The sequence below is a fragment of the Argiope bruennichi genome, chromosome 6, assembly GCF_947563725.1.
Source record: "Argiope bruennichi chromosome 6, qqArgBrue1.1, whole genome shotgun sequence".
Taxonomy (NCBI): domain Eukaryota; kingdom Metazoa; phylum Arthropoda; class Arachnida; order Araneae; family Araneidae; genus Argiope; species Argiope bruennichi.
Genome location: NC_079156.1, coordinates 61,874,707 through 61,894,975, shown reverse-complemented (window position 1 = coordinate 61,894,975; position 20,269 = coordinate 61,874,707). Strand labels below are relative to the sequence as shown.

The 20,269-nt window shown below is 29.5% G+C and overlaps 2 protein-coding genes across 2 annotated transcripts in view; both read right to left on the bottom strand.

Annotated features, from left to right (window-relative positions):
* LOC129971756 (uncharacterized) overlaps positions 1–657 on the bottom strand; it is a 39,670-nt gene extending 39,013 nt beyond the window's left edge. The window contains exon 1 of the mRNA XM_056085731.1: positions 138–657. Coding sequence (XP_055941706.1) covers positions 138–373 — 236 coding nt within the window. The 5' untranslated portion in view covers positions 374–657. The remainder of the gene's footprint in view (positions 1–137) is intronic.
* A 746-nt stretch (positions 658–1,403) lies between these two features.
* On the bottom strand, positions 1,404–20,051 carry LOC129971261 (cytochrome P450 18a1-like). Its single transcript, XM_056084855.1, has 8 exons — positions 19,368–20,051; positions 15,112–15,236; positions 13,876–13,985; positions 10,718–11,019; positions 8,076–8,194; positions 6,118–6,373; positions 4,150–4,337; positions 1,404–1,778 (listed from the first exon to the last, which is right to left on the bottom strand). Exons 1-8 carry the CDS (start codon positions 19,601–19,603, stop codon positions 1,600–1,602), a joined length of 1,515 nt encoding a protein of 504 aa, XP_055940830.1. The 5' UTR covers positions 19,604–20,051; the 3' UTR covers positions 1,404–1,599.
* Positions 20,052–20,269: the final 218 nt, after the last annotated feature.

Genomic DNA, 20,269 nt, shown 5'->3' with positions numbered 1-20,269 from the left:
ATAATACTAGACAATCAAATTTGTTGCTGGATTCGATTCAAATTCGAGATAAAGCTGGCTAAACTGGCATATTATGCTAACCTTTATTTAGTTTAAAAATAATTAATCACATCCATAATTAAACAATTTTTACTCACCTGAAAACATCTCCATATTTCTGCCCCAACTTCATGAAATCTAGATGTAAATCTTCTGTCAAAAATGGAAGGTACCCTACAATTGGCAATCCCATTGGACCGGGTGGAAAATTGCTTCTAGCTTTTTTTATCGTCAATGCAATGATGTACGCCAAAAACAAGGCGCACAATCCAAGGGAAATCTCATATTGGTGCGCTTTGATCAACGGTGTTAAATTTTCAATGCTGATTTTCATTCTAAATCCCGACAAGTTTAAGCTACTCTCAAAAACTCCAAACTAAGCTACTCCCAACAAGTCCACTCTACTCTAAAATTAAAAAAAAAATACATTTAGTGAGAAATTTGCTACTGCAAATTATCAGGGCATCATTTCTCAGTACGTATAATCTTTTATTCAAGTTTATTATCAGTACCCAAAGATTGATTGATATGCTTTCTTTGCCCATTTAAATTGCTTCTACTCTATCAAAGTTTGAATGCGATAATGACATGTTGATCTTTGAACGTAAAAAGAAGGAAATAAACCTAAAATGCAGTTTATTATTGTATCCGATGTCGTACGGGTTAACAGGTGTTTTTAAAATAAATCAATAGGTTCTCTTTGACCTTCTTTGTACGGCGCGGACTATTCATATTGTATTTGCACAAACATCTGGATGTGTATAAAGAACTCAAAAGAGATTGATAGTTTATTTATTTTTACTCCTTTTGTTTATCTGGGGTTTTTTTATTTCGATTGTTTATTTTCATACATTTAATATCCAATGATTTGGTTAGCTTTTATAAAGGTAGAATTGTGTAATAAATTTTTCATGCAATTCCTGATGTGCTGGAAATGCATGTCCTCTTTTTACCATAGAATAAAAAGCAATTTTAAAATTTAAAAATCAGAAAAGTATTTAAAATGTAAAATTCGTGCCTATAAGTTTGTTTAATTCGCTTTACACAAGTGCATTTGTTGCTAACAGTAACCAATTTTGAGCTTAAATTCGGTCACATTATCCTTGCCTTTTGTTTGTACTTTTACCAATGTTTCTTTAGATTAGCATTTCACACTCAAATTTGAGTTATGGTATATTTTTCATAATGATATATTTCCATAAATAATATATTGATAAACACTGTGTTTATGTAATGAGATTAAATTATAACATTTCGTTATTTTAATAGTTAATCTCTTGCAATTAATAGCCATTTTCCAATAAATGATAACTGTAAAATAAATTAGGTGCTTTATTTATTTTATTTTATTTATTTATCTTTATTTATTTATTTTTGCTTACGATTTTTATTTTTTTACTTGAAATACATGGATGATGGGACATTATAAGCTGCATACATGTTTGAAGACATTATACATTGCTGCATTTTTACAAAAAATAAGGTAGATAAGTTTTTATGCACAGTTTCTCTAAAAAGATCATCTTAGTACATTTTATTATCTTCTCATATCACTATATGTTAATTCTTTGGGATGAATCGCACCAGATAGGGATCCAGCCTGTAGGTGACGATATATTTCGCATCGAAAGTTGGCTTTGTACCATCAGGGAAGACTATATCGAATTCTCGTAGAATAGAAGTAAAGTACAGGAACATTTCCAAATAAGCCATGGATTCACCCGGACACACTCTTCGTCCTGGAAATAGAAGGAAAAATATTATTTAAGTGCTTAAGATTATCTGAAGAAAAATTCGGTTAGTAAGATTGAAATTTGCCGTTAAAGAAGACATTTTTGTAAGAAAAAGGAAATAATTATGTTGTTTAGCACACTCAAAATATTCTAAATTTATAAAGATGTAAATGAGTTTAAACTATGTTGTAAACAATAATACAGTTAATAATTATTATCTTAGAGAAAAAAACTATTTTGTTTTAAAGTGGTAGCTATAGCATATTATCGAGAATATAATTACCACATAAGCCCTGTATGATTGCTAAATACTGTTCCCGACTTACAAGTTCGTACTAGTAATAACGCTTAATTAATTCAAAAGAAATTCGAGATTTAGATTAGGCAAAATTTTTGTTTGAAGATCATTTAATGAAATAAAAGCACCTATCGCATCACAAATCTAAGTTAAATAGCGTCAGCTGCATTCGTTTGACGTTTTTCCACATTAACTCCCGAAAATAGCATTGACAAAACTGATTCTTATACCAAAAATTTTATTAACTAAATATTTACATAAAACTTTACATACGTGGTGCAGAAATCAGTCTTGTGGCTTATTGCAAAATAGCAACAGACAAATGTAAACAAACTTCCGTACAAAAGTTTCTGATTGTTTCATTGACTGCTTCGTAACTGCAATTAATTCCTTGTATTGCTTAGTTAATTTATAGAGCTGTAAAATAACATAAGAAATATAAGGGAGATGGATTTTCGGATCATTGAAGCTTAAAAAAAACTAAATCAGGATAATTGAAATAAGCGTCAAACAAAAAAGTTAAGTTGAACGCGAAAATAGTATTATCCGTCCTTAATAGTATTATCCGTAATCTCAAGAATTTGGAAATTGATGTTCATATTTTTACAAATTATTAGCTCTCAAGTATTTTGTTTTATTTTAAAACTCAAAACATTACCTTTTTAGTGATGATTTAATTTCCGAACAGTTAATTAAAATTTTGAATATTTTTTAAAGGATAATTTGACACACAATTTGTAACAATGCTTTTAATGTTATGAAATTCAAACTCATCCAACAAAATATTTAACTCTTACTTTTGGCAATATTAAAATTAATAATTTTAAAAAAACCTTTCTTCGGGCAACGTTGTCGAAATAGAATTTTCATTTCCGCTTTTATATCATAGCATATAAGTTTTTTTAATTTTTTCACGCAACCCTTCAGGAATTCGCAGTAAACTGATTCAATTCATATTTTTCATATCAAATTAAAAAAAGAAATTTTTTAAAAAATATTACATTCCAAATTAATTGTTTCACAACATAATCTGGTCTTCAAAGATACCTAGTATCTACTTAAATATCATGCAAATTTTTGTTAAATAATGGAAGTTTTTTTTTAAATACTGTTTTTTAAGTTATTTCTATCAATAGTTTTTATTGTTGAAATGAAATTCAAACTGCCTTCATTGTTCCGTCTATTTTTGATGCGTATATTTATCCTCTTGCTCATTTTCACCCATGTTCAGGAAGATGAATTCTATTTAATATCTGTATAATTAATAAAAAGAATAAGTAAACAGAAGTTACAGTTTCACGAAAGTTAAAAACGCTAATTTATGTTTCTTACTATATATTTCTTTCTTCTATGTCATTAATTATGTTATGTTGCTATTAAAAACATAGCCGGACATTTATGTTATGCTTTTAATAGCAATACCATGACGTCGTATTTTATTAGGGTTATTAGGTTGTACAGAACAAATATAAGATTATTAAAATAACACAGTTTAATAAACTCAGCTGCCCTAATTTTATGCGGTAAATTTTTAGGGGGGAGGAGAGGGATCATGAACATAATTCATACTCAAAAAGATTTAATTGAAAATAAACATAACCAATATGTCTAGTGAACCATCTGGTCATCAGAAGTGACTAAATAATCAACTGAAATATCCTGTTCCTTCCTAAAAGTCTTTGCTGCCAATTTGGTGCCAAACCAATGACACTTACTGATTCATAAAAAAATTCATAAGACTCATTAATATAACAATCGGCCGGCGTCCTGGCATAGGGGTAGCGCGTCTTCCCCGTGATCTGGGCGTCCCGGGTTCGAGTCCCGGTTTGGGCATGGTTGTTCTTCTGTTGTTCTATCTGTGAGATGTGTGAATGTGCCCTCCTGTAAAAAGGGGTTGTGCAAGCGAATGAGTGATGCGTGAGTGGCAAAGTCGTACTCTGGACCCTAGTTGGCGCTGCTATAAAAAATAAGAGACGTTCCTCCTTAGGCTTAAATCGCTGTCTTCGTAACAGCGGGCTTGTCAGTGGCAAGTGCCATAAGAAACAAACAAACAAACAAAACAACATAATAATCATTTACCTAAGGAAAACGGCATGAAGTAGCTCTGCTTTACCACAGACTTGCCATCTTTGCTGAGAAATCTTTCCGGTTTGAATTCCTCTGGTTCGTCCCAATATCTTGGATCGTGGTGAACGGCCCAGAAGTTGGCGATTACGGTCGTTCCCTTTGGTATAGTGTATCCCCCCACCGTAGCATCCTCCAGAGCACTGTAAATGCGTAAAAAGGTATTATAATGGCAGGACAAATATAATTAGATTTTTTAATAACAAATTATCTTAAAACTGAAATGCTGTTACAGCTTGATAAGTTATTTTTGCATTGATAAGTTATTTTTGAAACATACCATCATAAAATTTAAATATCCTAGTTAAGAGACACATTATATTCGCTTGTAAAAGACCCTATCCTGAAACTGCATTTGATAATAAGATTAATTTCCTTGAATATAGAGTATTCTAACTAAAGTTTCTTGCCCCTTAACTTCGAAACGTCTGCTGCTAAATTCATAAAAGTAGTATCTAGGTATAGTAAAGTAGCCGTGCGTTGCGTTACTGAATGAAACTACCTACGGCGGCTCCTGGTGGGAAAATGAGGAGGTAGTTTCATTCGGTAGCGCATGGCTATTTTACTATACCTAGATACCGCTTTTATGAATATAGCAGCAGCCGTTCCGAAGTTAAGAGGGTTTCAAGGGTTTTTAATAGGCATACTGGGCAGTGTGATTATAAAATACTCTGCCGATATACGAGTTCATATCTTTCATACTACTGAAGGAAATGAAACGGTATGAAATTTTGAGCACATATTTTGAGGCAAGCGCTCAGGATTAGTGTAAAAAAAGACAGTTTAGCGGATACAAATTCAGTTACAGTGATAGAATCTAGAAAATTTGAATTTTTTCCCACTGGAATCTGATTTTCATAATGAAATTTCATAAGTAGCGTTTAAACGATACTCGTATAACATTTACGCTTGTGAATACAAAGATAAAAGAAAAAAATCAATTAGGACAGAAAAGCATCAGAAAAATTAAATTTTTATGTTTCACAAAAATTTTACTTGTGTGCAAATTTAATTGGTGAGAGAAGAAAAGCACATAAAAAATGTGATTAAAAATTATTTGTTTTTCTGGCGTTTTCAGTTCTTTTCAAGCATGATTTTAACTGCATTTATAGAGATATTTACATGAAGATCACGTTCCAATGTAGAGAAAAGAGATAATGCCAACTTAAACAACCCAATTCCTATCAATATAACTAACTTTCAGAGCTTATCTAATTATTTATCATATCATTCTAGAGCATATGCTTTAAAATGATTGTATTCAAAATGTTGTTCAAATTCCTTGAACAATATGATCTCCATATTTTGGTAAAGTATTCTTCTCAGGGAAAAGTTTTATAATATCTTTATACATAAATAAAATACATTAGCTAATCAAAATATTATATTTTCCAATGTTTATCGAGTAATAGATTTTAAATTGTTTCGGTAAATTTTCAGTTGATGAGAGTTGAAATAAAAATGGTTAAAGTTTTATTCAGTGCTTATTCAAATTATTTCAGTAAATTTCATTGATATTCAAATGCAATTTTATATGCAATTAACTATTGCAGTATTAAACCAAACAAATAACTAACTCTCTTTAAAGAAAATGGTGAAGACTAACGCATTTATTTTCGTAAGATATTCATATTTTCATATTTGTTTGCATAAAAATTCAAGGAAAGGCAAGATGAAATAAATAAAACAATGGAAACTTAAATTGAGAATTTCAGACAAACATTATGAGTTGGAACCTTTCGATTTTAAAATCTAATGAGAAAATCGCCTTTTCTCACTTTACTATCCACAATTAATATTATTAAAAAAATAAAATATCAAACTGAAAATTTTATATCAGCTATAATAAAAAGTAATGTAAAATAAAATAAAATGGGTTAATCTTTTCATTTATGTTCTAAAATGAAAAATAATTGTTCTTACTAATGCACTAGATTTAGCGCAACTATAGTTTTCCATCTCATTATTTCCAACATGACCGCATGTGTATAGGGCATATTTCTCATATCCATGTATTCTGGTGTCTTTTCTGAACCTATCACCTCCATTATCTCTTTTTGAACTTTCTTCTGAACATCAGGAAAGGCAGCCATGACGTATATGAACCAATGAATCGAAGTTCGGACAGTTTCACTACCAGCGTCGAACAGGTCTATGGCATTGTTCATTAACATATTATCTGGAAAAGAAAATGCAATGGTTCTTTCATATGAAAAAAATGAATGTTACATTTTCCAAACTAGATGTCTTCCTTAATTAAGACATTAAAAAAATGTGTTGATCAGAAATTAAAATGCAATTTTTGCATATAATTTTTTAGCTTCTTGTTGATGTACATAATTGCAAAATTTCGTGTTAAGATACTGAATAGTGTACAATAATGTACAATGGTAGAAAAACAATATTACACAAATTACAAATCAGCATTGTATAATATCGGAATCAGTATTATGAAATATACGGAATATATATGAAATATATTTCCCATTTTATATCTCAATACTGGAAAATAATATTGTATGGTGTTCTTTTATTTTCGATAAATGTCGAGGTTTATGTATGTATGCTCCACGTTTCTTCCTAAATAACTCATCTGAATTTAATTAAATTATGCACATTTGTTATTTAACATAAAAGAAAGAAAATCGCCAATTATTTTTTAATATAAGTGGCGTTTCAACATTTAATTAAAAATTAACCGAAATTTGGTTATTTCTTTCCGAAGTAACTTCAAAGTAAGCTATGCATGAGACATAGTTTATATCATCTTAAAATTCAGGCTTCCCATTATTGAAAACAATTTCCATTTTTCACTTCATATTTTATGTTTTTTTAACAGTAGAATGCATAACTTTTTTTTGTTTTTATCCAAAAAGATTATATGCATTTTAAATAGTTGAAAATTATTTTTAAAAAATGTAATTAGTTTTTTGTAAAATTTAAAAAAATTTAAATGTGCCAAATATTTACATTATAGATTAAACAATATTCCAACGACATAAATAACATTGCAGCAAATCTGCAATAAAAATAAAAATTCCTTTTTGCCTATATATTTTTTAAACGAGAAAATAAAAATATTTTGATAGTAATTTTAACAATAGAACTATTAATATAACAGACATATTGGTATTTTTCCAAATTTCCAGCATAAATCTAATTTTAGTACCGTTCTTGCCATATAACGATGTTTTTTACAACTGTTTATCAAAAGTATTTAAAAAAGGACTTCCAAACACTCGTCGCTTTTGTTTGGAACAGTCATTTGAAGCTTATAAATGGAAATAAAAAAGTGTAACCAAATGGCTACACGATGCACTGTAGAGTTAAATTTAATAAACATTTGAATATGTGCAAATGATGTCAAAATAAAGAAATTTTCATTCATTTCTTGTTAGAAAACGGCTAGGCTTTGAATAATTCTACTGTTATGTTTCTATTTAATTTTTAAAAAATGTCTGGCCGCGTTTCCTATCGGCTTCAAAAGACAATTTGAGCATTACATCTAACAATATTTCTTACTGATGAAAAATACGATTGGGAGCATACAACTGTAGCATAAACAAAAGAATAGAATCCTTTATTAAAATAAAAGTTTAAAAGAAAAATCAATGAGTAACAACTTATATCAAAAACAACTATTGATTTGATTTATTGATATGCAGAAAATTAGTTATCAGTTTTTAAATATCATCTGGTTTAATCAATATTATCATTTCAATTTTTTTTAAATGTTTTAGAGGATAAAAAAATTTTATATATTATTATAATATACACTGGTGCATATTATAATTGAATACTAATACAAAATTAATCAATTACTTTTTTAATTTAATTTTGCAAATTAAATTAGAATTTTTTAAAAAAGATTGTATACTTACGATTGAAAGTAGTGTTGGGATTTTTTGCTCTCTGTATTTCTATTTCTATTAAATATCTGTCTATGAAATCTCGTGCGTGAGAAGGATCGAAAGTTTTTAAATGCTCAGTTAATTCCTTCCTGTAAAAATAACAGAGCGTGCTATATAATTTTTCATTAAAAATGTTTGAGATATTTTTAGGTTATTTTAATACCAATTTGTATTGCATGCATTGCAAATTCTTAATATTGTCTCAAAGAAAATTGTCATTGTTTTTCATATTTTTATACGTTTTTATTTAATTTGACTTTCTTTATTTTGTAAATATGCTATTTTTCATTTTCTTCTTTTACTTCTGAGTAGCTTAGAAAAATATTAATTCGAATACGAATGAAAAGAGTATCACAAATATGAATGGAGATTTAGAACACAATTTAGTAGTAAACTAAATTTATTAGCTCACAGCAATTCGTAATAAAAAACAACAGAGACCCTACTACGCACAGAATGAGGAAAATCAGAATTAATACATTTGAAAAATATTCTTGAGTATTTTACACAAAACTCTGGAGTTATCTAAAACATAAATCTCTACTAATAATAAAAGAAAATGTTTGTATTGATGTTCTACAAACCAAACACCTTTGACTTATAATAATCAAATTTGGCAAATATATATATGTGTGTGTGTGTGTGTGTGTGTGTGTGTGTGTGTGTGTGTGTGTGTGTGTGTGTGTGTGTGTGTGTGTGTGTGTGTGTGTGTGTGTGTGTGTGTGTGTGTGTGTGTGTGTGTGTGTGTGTGTAAAGGGTAAGTTGAGTACCTCAGAGCAATTTTTTTAAATATTAATCAAAATCATTCAAATTAATCATTCATTAAAATTAGGCAAAATTTTGGAGCTTTCCTACAATAATTTCTGAAAATATTATAACAAAAATATTTTTTACATCATCTTAAAATTCAAAAAAAATATCGTTTCAATGACAATATTTTTTGCCGTAGAATTTTTTTTTTTTTTTTTTTCTATTTTTAAATCAATTTCTATAACTTTTTCAAAGTTTTGAAACGTAAGCAATATATAAGTACTGTTAAAGTGAAACTCAATTCGTTTTCATTGTTGCTGCAAATATTTTATGATGGCTTTTTTTTTCTTTATTGAAAATAAGATATGGTTTATCAAGATATGAAGATTTGGCTTATTTTTCAATGTTGAGTAGATTTCAATATAACGCATGATTTCTAATAAAACTTTTCGAAATTTTGAAACCTTAATTGTTGTGTTTACAGTTAAAATTTAATATCAAAATCAAGCAATGGTGAAAGTTTTAAAAGCGGATTTTTTTTTTAAATACTGTTGCTCTTTCCAATTATACTGCTTACTGATATAATTATATGTGCAAATATAAGAACAGAAAATTAGAGGAGTGCTCAGCATAATGAATAGAATGATAGAAGTCTTCCAAAATTGTATAGGTTATTTGTCAATAAAAATTTTAAGTTAAAATACTTTGCCGAGGACACCATTAAAATATAATTATTCAAATTATTTCATTGAAATTTTTAGTAATCTTTAATTCCCGTGAACCAAATAGCCGCTAAGGCAACTACTAAACATTTATTAACATTTTGTGAGCCGGCGTCCGGGCCTAGGGGTTGCGCGTCTTCCCCGTAATCTGGGCGTCCTGGGTTCGAGTCCCGGTTTGGGCATGGTTGTTCTTCCGTTGTTCTATATGTGAATGTGCCCTTCTGTAAAAAAGGGTTGTGCAAGCGAATGAGTGATGCGTGAGTAGCAAAGTCGTACTCTTGGTCCTAGTTGGCGCTACTAAAAAAACAAGAGAAGTTCCCCAACGGCTTAAATCGCTGTCTTCGTAACAGCGGGCTTGTTCATGGCAAGTGCCATAAGAAACAACAACAACAACAGTTTATCTTAAAATGGCAGTTAAGTACTAGTTCAGGGTTTGAACAGTAGAGAAACTACCAGCTAAACCACAAGTATTTCTTTCAGGGTTTGCTTATGAAGTAGAAAGACATTTTTGCAAAAAAAAAGGTGTGTGTGATTTCCCTAAAATTTTTCGCATATTTTTCAATTTTTATTTTTTTTTATTCTGCATAAAATTTATACTATGTATGGAAACTACCGACTGAGAAGTCTGAAAAGCGAAGATTCGTCAAATTTCGAGGTAAAATTTTTCATTCTAATTGTACTGTATACACCAAAAAGAAAGAAAAATTGAAAGGAGTCTTTCTTTTTCTGTTATAAAAATCAAAATGTATTGGCAGCATAGCTTGTAGTTTAAAATATTAGACAACTCTATAAAATTTATTTTTAATTATAGAATGTTGTGTCACTTGTTCGGAGGGGCTTTTTAACCCCTACTTCTTGGCATTTATGGAAATATAGTATATCTTTACGTCCAATAATTCATATTGGTTATGCATTGGAAATTTATCTTCGAAAGTTTACTTCCCCCTAGTGTGTTATGGAAGTACAAAAAAAAGATGCCATCTCAAGTGCAGTTCTCGTTATCTGACCATGATTCGAAATTCCGATGTCTATCCGAAATTAATTTTACTTTAATTCGGAAAACCAAGATACTGGTTTAACTTAATTAAAGTTGAAATTTGATTGGGATATAAAAAAAGCAATCTAAAAATTATTACTTACTGAAAAAATCTTTTATAATTTTGGAAGGCAATCCTTGATTTATCAGATTTTATAAGTTTACTAACAAAAGGAACGTAATACAACCAGGGAAACACCACATCCAGAGAAATCTGAGAAAAATATTCGAATATTTCGTCGATGTTCTTGTCCAAGAACTGACGTTCGGGATCATCGTATTCGAATCGCTTTCCGAAGACCAAAGCGCAGATGTTGTTGGACATGCTGGGAGACAAAGGTTCTTTGACATCTATTGGTTGACCTTTATAACTTCTTAAGACGTCCATGAAATGATTGATTTCATCCTAAAAAATAAAACGTATAGATTCACTGTATATTTTTAAAAAAACCTAAAAAAATAATGTATAAAAGAAAACGCTTAATAATATAATGAAAAGCAAGTAAGTGAAATATATCAAAATAATAAATTTCGAATTTATTTATAAAAAGACAAAACACAGTTAACTCCTTCAAAATGAAGCGCCCGAAACGTCCATTTAAGCAGAGTTCGAATATTTCTGAGAAATTTCTAAAGCCCTTCATTAAATGTAATTAATTGGATAATCGAGACTTTTTGTTCGTTAGAGTGAAATACAAGATTCGGCTCATTAATGAACCCATTTTCTTTTAAACATCACCCCAATAACCCTTAACTAAGTAGTGTCATATTTTTATATCAATCCTGTAAGACTATAAATTGCCAATTTGAAGGATAAATCACGGAATACTTGAGTGCGAAGTTCTTAACGTAATGAATGGGGTAGATAGCAAATGAATAAGGTAATAATATGGCAAAGAAACCATTTAATAAGTGATTGTGCTTAAAAGTATTTTGTTACTTTAATTGTTCAGGAAATAAGAAAATTATAAACAGAGATTGTTCGAAGGTAGGGAGATTTATCCCATTTCTGTAAAAGAAACTCAGGAATTTCAGCATTCTGATCCCAAAATTCCTAGGTGTCAGAGTATTAAATCTTTCTTCAAAAAAGAATACCTGAAAAACTGTTAAATAGTGCAGTTTGAATTTATAAATAATAGATTTAAGTATAGTTGTTTTTATAATGTCTTAAAAGCTGCATTCGCATTACAGTCCCCTTTTTTTTTATTTAAACTTATATTTGCATACTTTTTTAATAATTTAAATGACTAAGATTATTTGAAAACGTTACCCCCCCCCACTTTTTTTTTTCATTTTCATATACGAAACACGTACAAAGAAAGTATTGTAATCGTCAAAAAGTTAAATTTGGAAATTTAATTTTTCAAATTTAATTAGGATTGCTCCATTGCATGTAAATCTGACTGTCCTCGCCAAAACCAATCAGTAATGGAGAAACTGGTCAGATTTGGCATGGTATAGAACGAATGTTGGACATCCAACCCGCCCTAAGTTCCATCACTCCATTTTCATCATTTGAAATGGACACTCATTGAATACAATAAGGGAATAGGGTGGCTAAGGTGTAACTCTTAATGGGCATGAGGTATATTCTAATAAGACGTTCACCGGGCAGGTTGGGTTAGAGTGAAACCGGTGAGCAAAGTTCATGAATGGCTTGTCTGAATAGATAAGCTATAAAATAAAATATAAAATACCATCTTTCCATTGAATTGGAATGGCCTTATCATAAATGATACCGTTGTGTCTGGTATATATGGTCAGTATTTTAAAATGTAGCATCTTTTATTGTTCAGTTTAAGCTTGGAGCTAATATATCGTCAAAGGGAAAGAACAGATACCTGATAACTTTTAACCAGCTATTCACATACCATTACATAAACACTGAAAGCTTTTTTTTTCATTTGTTCTGTTCCCAATCAGTTTTGCTTTGCTCTTTTTAAATTATTATCTTAAAATTTTTGACCTTTACTCAGTCGTTCCATTCTAGTTTTTATCAAATAATTATAGCTTTAATCCTTCGTGCTTTTCTTCATACTTATGTTGTTGTTGTTTCTTATGGCACTTGCCACGGACAAGCCCACTGTTCAAAGACAGCTGATTTAAGCCTAAGGGGGAGCGCCTCTTGTTTTTATCGTAGAGCCAACTTGGGCCAAGAGTACGACTTTACGACTTGACTACTCACGCATCACTCATTCGCTAGCATAACCCTTTTTTACAGGAGGGCACGTTCACACATTTCACAGATAGAACAGTAAGAACAACCATGCCCAAACCGGGACTCGAACCCGGGACGCCCAGATCACGGGGAAGATTCATACTTATGTGAGTTGTTGATACATTGTATATATTTCTCTTTGTATATTAAGTTTCCAATATTTTTATGTCCCACTTTTACACTCACCATATGTTTGGAGCAGCATAGCCAAATTTCGCTCTTGCCAAATAAAGTAAACCCTATTATTCCTCCACTTATTGCTCAATGTAACCATGAAACACCTAGATACTAGCTAAGGTTAATCTGTCATAACTCCAATATAAAGAGGAGAGCTTTATATTGGATTTATTGGACTGTCATTGTCACATTTAGATATCACATGACCTCCAGTAGCCATTCCAATTATTTATTATTATTTTCTATATATCCACTGGGCAATTATTTTTAAAGAGTATATCTATCTGTTTATGAATTATATAGGTGCAATTAATGAATTTCCCAGAATTAGGAGCACAGTAAACTAACATGGCCCATAAATTTCTTTCTTCGAGTCCTATTCCATAACCATCACATATCAGGGCATTGCATACCAAGATATTGATTCGCACTTTTAAGTAAGTAACTTTTATATAAAAAGTTAATCTATCTGAATTTTGAAGATTAGCTATTGAGGAATTGTCTTCCAAAATTTTTCACTGCCCATAAAACACAGTCATTTTATTTTTGTGAATTTCAATGCCAATCATTGTGATTTTCCAATGTCTACTAATTACACATTGTAATTTTTTTCTTAATATTATCAAATGTCACAAATATCTTCCTGCCTTAATTCTTACCAAATTACAGCTTCATTAAAATGGTAAAGTTATCAGATGTCCAGATATATATGTCGAGAATATCCCGATTTTCGTTTTAGTCCACAACCTGACTTCAATATTAACAATGATACGTATTCAAATTAGGATTTGATCATTTTAATCAATGCAAAAGTTTTATATTTCATTAATATAAATAGCTCGTAATTTTAATTTTGTTTTGCCTTACCATCACGGCTTCCTCAATTTTCGTTTTGCCAAGACCGAGATCCTTCATGGATTGCACCACGAATCTGCGTTGTTCTTTCCAGAGATGAAAATGACTACTGAAAAATGCACCTAAAAATGAATGCAATTAGTAGTATCCATTCAATTAAAAACTGTAAATAAAGTAAAAATTATATCAATGTCCAAATGTTTTTTGAATCATCATAGAAATAAGAAAATGTCATGAGTAATATGAAAATGAGAATTTTTACTGAATGTTTTCTCTACCTAGGTCTCTAGATCCAAATTCTTAATAGTATATCTGGAATGCCTTTGGCTGAGAAATCGCAAGAAAAACCTTTTTACCTTCAGCGAAGTTGTACAGCATATCTTTATTTTACTGTTTGCTGCGATGCCATGTTCTTTTCTTAGCTGCAAGATGATTAGTGAATTCCAAAATTGTATTACAATATCTTTGCATGTATTATTATCAAATTAGTATATGCATTATTATCTCTTTAATTCAGCACTTTATAAGTTAGTTTATACCATGCGAAGATTTCCTGCACACTTTCTCTCTTACGCAACACGCCTGAAATAAAGTATCTATTGAAACAGATACCGGTTTATTTAAAGTATATGATACAATGGAAATTTTGTTGTTATTTTTTTCATAAGTAATTATTAAAATAAAATAAAAATTAATACACTTTTTTAAAACGTATGAAATAATTCCCCTTTGCTCAATATAGGTTTGGGCCAAAATAAAATACGCCCAATTTCTTTCTTCTCATTATCACCAATGACATAAAATAAACTCTTCCATTTCAAAGGGTGTCTGTTTTCTTTCTATATTCAAAGCAGTTAATGAGCTAATCAACACTTTGATTCTCTTTTCGCATGAACTATCTCATCTCTTTTTCTGGAATATTACTTTAACCCAAACAGACTTTTAACTACTCTCTCCCTCGTTGATCTGGTGCGGAAGTTTGGAGAGGTAGTGCCAGCTCAAGTATCTCCTCGTCAACTGATATAGGCTCAAAATTACTAGGTCCATCCCAAAATAGTCCTACTGTTGCTTTAAAACTACTTTAGCTTTGTTAATATAACTAACCTCTCTTTTCTTAACTACTCTTAACTCCCAGTTAAATTCTATGACTACTTTAACTCAATTTGAATTACATGACATTCAAACATATACATTTTTAAGAAATTTAACTACCAGCGCTTTAGAATTTCATTTCACATTCTAACTTACTTTGTGGACTAAATTTCTCTAAGGCACAGTTTGGCGGTCTGCCCAGCAATTCGGGTTTGTTAAATCCTTCTTTTATGGCATCTCCTCCATGCAGTATAACGATGTCTTGAGATCCTAATCTCACACTTTAGAGGAAAATAAAGTAAAAGATAGAATTAGTTTTATAAAATAGTTGCTCATAAAATGTAAAATCATTTCGAAAATTTTGCATGAGCAGTAGAGGAGTATTGGAATTAACGTTTTTCTGATTAGGTAACAGTTGAGAACGCAACAAGGATCAAAGGAATTAAGAATTTCAGTGATGTGCTCTGATGATAACGATAGACTGTAAGAATTAAAATATTCCTATTCAGAACACAATTGAAAAAAATGATTATAAGAAAGACGAGTCATATATATTTTTAGCACACTGTGAAACATAGTTGGTATTAAAGTATTCTTATTCAGAACACAATTAAGAACACGTCAATGATCAAAAGAATGACAAATCTCAGTGACACATTCTACCGTGGAACCACAGACTGTTAGAATCAAAGTATTCCTATTCAGGAAACAACAAAGCGAACGCCAGTAGGTCTAAAAATCAGGTATATGTGGGTACATTTTTCGAAACACGAGGGGACGATTTTAGAATTAAAATATTTCTGATAAGAGAACAGTTGAGAAATGCCAATGATAATAAGAACCTGCGTAAGAAGTCAATTGCGTGCCTGATCTACTCTACTTAGTATTGCTGCTCTATGATTAACGTGCCTGATCTACTCTACTTAGTATTGCTGCTCTATGATTAACGTGCCTGATCTACTCTACTTAGTATTGCTGCTCTATGATTAACGTGCCTGATCTACTCTACTTAGTATTGCTGCTCTATGATTAACGTGCCTGATCTACTCTACTTAGTATTGCTGCTCTATGATTAACGTGCCTGATCTACTCTACTTAGTATTGCTGCTCTATGATTAACGTGCCTGATCTACTCTACTTAGTATTGCTGCTCTATGATTAACGTGCCTGATCTACTCTACTTAGTATTGCTGCTCTATGATTAACGTGCCTGATCTACTCTACTTAGTATTGCTGCTCTATGATTAACGTGCCTGATCTACTCTACTTAGTATTGCTTTTCTATAATTAACGTGCCTGATCTACTCTACTTAGTATTGCTGCTCTATGATTAACTTGCCTGATCTACTCTACTTAGTATTGCTGCTCTGTAATTAAATATATCTTCGACTCACGATAGCACGACGATTGCTCAACAGGTATGCAGTTGACAAGTAAGTATCTATTGATATATAGTTGCTCATTGGCTCAAAATAAAATAATTTCATCTACCCGGATTCTGTTGATAGGAAAGGTTTCTTTCAATATAAAATTAACATTAAAATACGTTCTTAGTTAAAATTAGATTTCTCAAGCAATGTTATTTGCTCTAAAAACTAGTGAAATAATTTTTAGGTTAACGCTGTTTCTAAAATTCCAGTAGTAACAGATAATTAGCAAATAGCCACTTTTACTGGTTTTGTTTACAAGGATTAATAACTAACTGAGAAAATGTTTTCAAAGCAATATTATTTGATAAATAAATAAATTCATTTTTATTTTCTAAATTAAAATTTTCTATTGCTAAATTTATTATTACACAAATAAATATCTCGATATCAATATAATGAAACTGTGTTTTAAAATGACAATAATATAAAATATTTAAATTTTACAAATAACTGTTATTGTATCTAAAATTTCTAAAAATATAAAGAAAGCATATTTATACATATAAACTTTGTCTCGTTAAAACGACGAAAAGATCAAAATCAAAATGATTAATTAAGCAAAAATAATGATGAAAAATATAATTATCAAATTTTAAAACATGAGAAACAAATTAGACGATTTTACTATCAATTCTTTTATTATTTTCTGTAACTTTAAGTATGTTGCTACATTTAATACGACAAACTATTTATCATATTAAATAAAACAAACTTTTTGCAAGAAAATAGTTCAAAAACTAATTTTATAAACTTTTATTCTAATTAATATTTCTCATTTATTGTTAATGAAAAAAACAGAACTTTTAATAATTATTCTGTATTCTCTTGTCTGATTTGAAAAATATCTGATCACTTGGTCAAAATATTATAAATATGTTCAAAAAAAGTTTTAAATAAATATGTTTAAAAAAAGTTTTAAATAAATATGTAAAAAAAAAGTTTTAAATAAATATGTAAAAAAAAAAGTTTTAAATAAATATGTAAAAAAAAAGTTTTAAATAAATATGTAAAAAAAAAAGTTTTAAATAAATATGTAAAAAAAAAGTTTTAAATAAATATGTAAAAAAAAAGTTTTAAATAAATATGTAAAAAAAAAGTTTTAAATAAATATGTAAAAAAAAAGTTTTAAATAAATATGTTTAAAAAAAGTTTTAAATAAATATGTAAAAGAAAAATTTTAAATAAATATGTAAAAAAAAAAGTTTTAAATAAATATGTAAAAAAATTTATTAAAAATTATGCTTCCGATAAAATTGTAGAAATAAAAAAATTTATATCTTTAGAAATTTAACTCTTTATGTAATCATGCATCCAATTCGTATTGCATACCTTGATGAAACTATCCATCGCAGTGATACCAAAATTCAATGGTTTATATATATGATACAACACAGAAAAATAAACATTTCTGAAAACAGACGATGCTTCAAAAAAAGAGAGAGAGAGAAGAAGTAATTTTTCATTTTTTCCAGCTTTCAATTTTTATCATTAATGTATCTGTCCATTGATGTATTGTGAGCTATAAAGTTTATGACTGACAGAATATCTGCACATCAAAACATGCATGATGCAATATTTATGATGCAAAAATTGTTCAAAACGCTTTATAATAAAAACAGTTATATCTAGAATTAACAATTTTGATGGCAATTATTTCTTGGATATTTGGCCCTCACTAAAAGAGAGTTTTTAAAATTTTAATTTGATTTTTAATTAATCAAAATTTTAATATTTTTTCCTCAATATCTTGAAAACATTATTGAAAAAAAAATCAGAAAATTCGAGTTTTTCTCTAATTTAATTGTTTTAAATATTTTATATATATTTTGAAAAAACAATTTTTCATTGTTTTAGTTATTGATTTTTTTTATTTGACATTGCATCGATATTAAATACATTTCTTCTATTAACGCTATCGCTGCTATAGAATTAAGAATAATTTTTTAAAAATAAAATAATGATAAATAATATATCAAACTCATAACCTTATTGTATTCCGATATTTTGGGATAGATGTCCGAATTTCCTTTAATATTGTTTAATAAAAAATGTATATTTACCAAATTTGGCTGTGATATACTTTGAAGGATAAAAACGTACATCACTAAGATATTTTAACTACAATTTTGAATTAAATAAAAATTAAGCGAAAGATTAACATTTTTTGATCATAATTGCCGAAAATATAATAGAATAAAAAATGAGTTATGCACCATCTTAAACTTCAAAAAATGCCAGGAAAATTTCCCTTAATAATGTAACTTAAAAAAAAATGTTTTATTTATTGTTTTATCGCATATTTAAGCGTGTGATTTCCTTCTATTGTTGAAAGCTATAAAAAAAGGGATTCTATTTAATATATGTGTCGTTTTGTATATTGAAAGTGTAGCTACAATTTGACGGAAGTCCGGAAGTAGTTATTCCGGATAGTTACATTTTTAATAGCACTATAATATCATGAGACTTGACTCTATTAAAAGGGTTTACTTGCATAATAAACAAAACAGTTATAAAGCTGTTAAAATATGACTGTTTAGCATTTCTCATAATTTGATACTTAAAAATATTCTATTGGAGAAATCATGACAAATAAGTCATGCATTTGAGATTTAATTGAAAATGAACATAATCCATATTTCTGTTTGCAAAGATAGATAGTAATATAATAAGAAAAGAACAGCTTTCATTTTCTTTCTCTTATTTAGCTGGAGTGAAAATATTTTATGAATAGTGTGGAGAATTCTTTTTAATTATATTAATTTTTTAAATCGTCTTTTTTAATATACATTATTTTTATAAGAGAATTTTGGGTCACTCCGAGAATTCAAATCCATGATTAAATGAAATTCAAAATCTGTGGCAGACAAGCGGAACTCGGGATTTTCCTGGCTAATCGGGTATTCTGATTTCCTTAATTTCAAGTCATTTTAGTTTAGCTTTAAAAAAATTTATCACTTCCATAATTAAAAGACGTTTACTCACCTGAAAACATCTCCATATTTCTGGCCTAATTTCATAAAATCCAGATGCAGTTCTTTCGTCAGAAAAGGAAGGTATCCAATAATTGGCAATCCCATCGGTCCTGGGGGAAGATTACTTCTAAATTTCTTTATCACCAGCGCAATGACGTACGCCAAAAATAAGGCACACAATCCAAGAAAAATCTCATATTGGTGCGTCTTAACCAAAAGTGTTAATTTTTCAACACTGATTTTCATTTTAAATTTCAAAAGGGCTTAAGATATATTTATTTAATATTTCTTCCGTGACAAACTTGCTACTAGCTAGGTCCTGATGGATTTCTTGGCATCTTTTCTCAGGATCGAAAAATATTTTATTATCAGCTCAGAGAGACTAATAAGTTTTTTCTTTATCCACTATAATTGTTCCCTTGCTATTAAAGTTTGAATATGATAATGACTTATTGATATTTGGACGTAAGAATCAATCTAACTCAAATGTAGATATGCAAACATGCGATGTCGTTAGGGTTGACAATTGTTTTTAAAATAATCTTAGTTCTTTTTATTTCACCCAACAGCACGAGCTATTCGTGATGTTCTTGTTCTCCCGACCCTCCGTATATGTACAATGAGCTCAAAAAAGATTGATTGGTTGAGAAATTTGCGTAGAGCCTATTGCTGTCATGGTCAGCTCATCCAAGGCTAACTTATACTCTGTTCGATTCTTCGTTGTTACGTCATACAAGCACTTAATTTCGAAGGGAAGAGAGAGCACAATGGCAGAAATCGTTTGGAAAACATTCGGATGATAGATAACGAAGGGAAAAAATGGTGCACTATTTTTTCATTAATATTTGACTCTAATCCGGAGAAGAAGGGGGCGGGGGCGGTTCGCAAACTTGATGCGCAGAATTTTTCTTC

Coding starts and splice junctions, on each gene's coding strand:
- LOC129971261 (XM_056084855.1), bottom strand. CDS start 19,603: ATGAAAATCAGTGTTGAAAAATTAACACTTTTGGTTAAGACGCACCAA. Junction 15,237..19,367: donor AAATATGGAGATGTTTTCAG/GTGAGTAAACGT, acceptor TTTCCTCTAAAG/TGTGAGATTAGGATCTCAAG. Junction 6,374..8,075: donor TCCCAACACTACTTTCAATC/GTAAGTATACAA, acceptor TTTCTTTTCCAG/ATAATATGTTAATGAACAAT.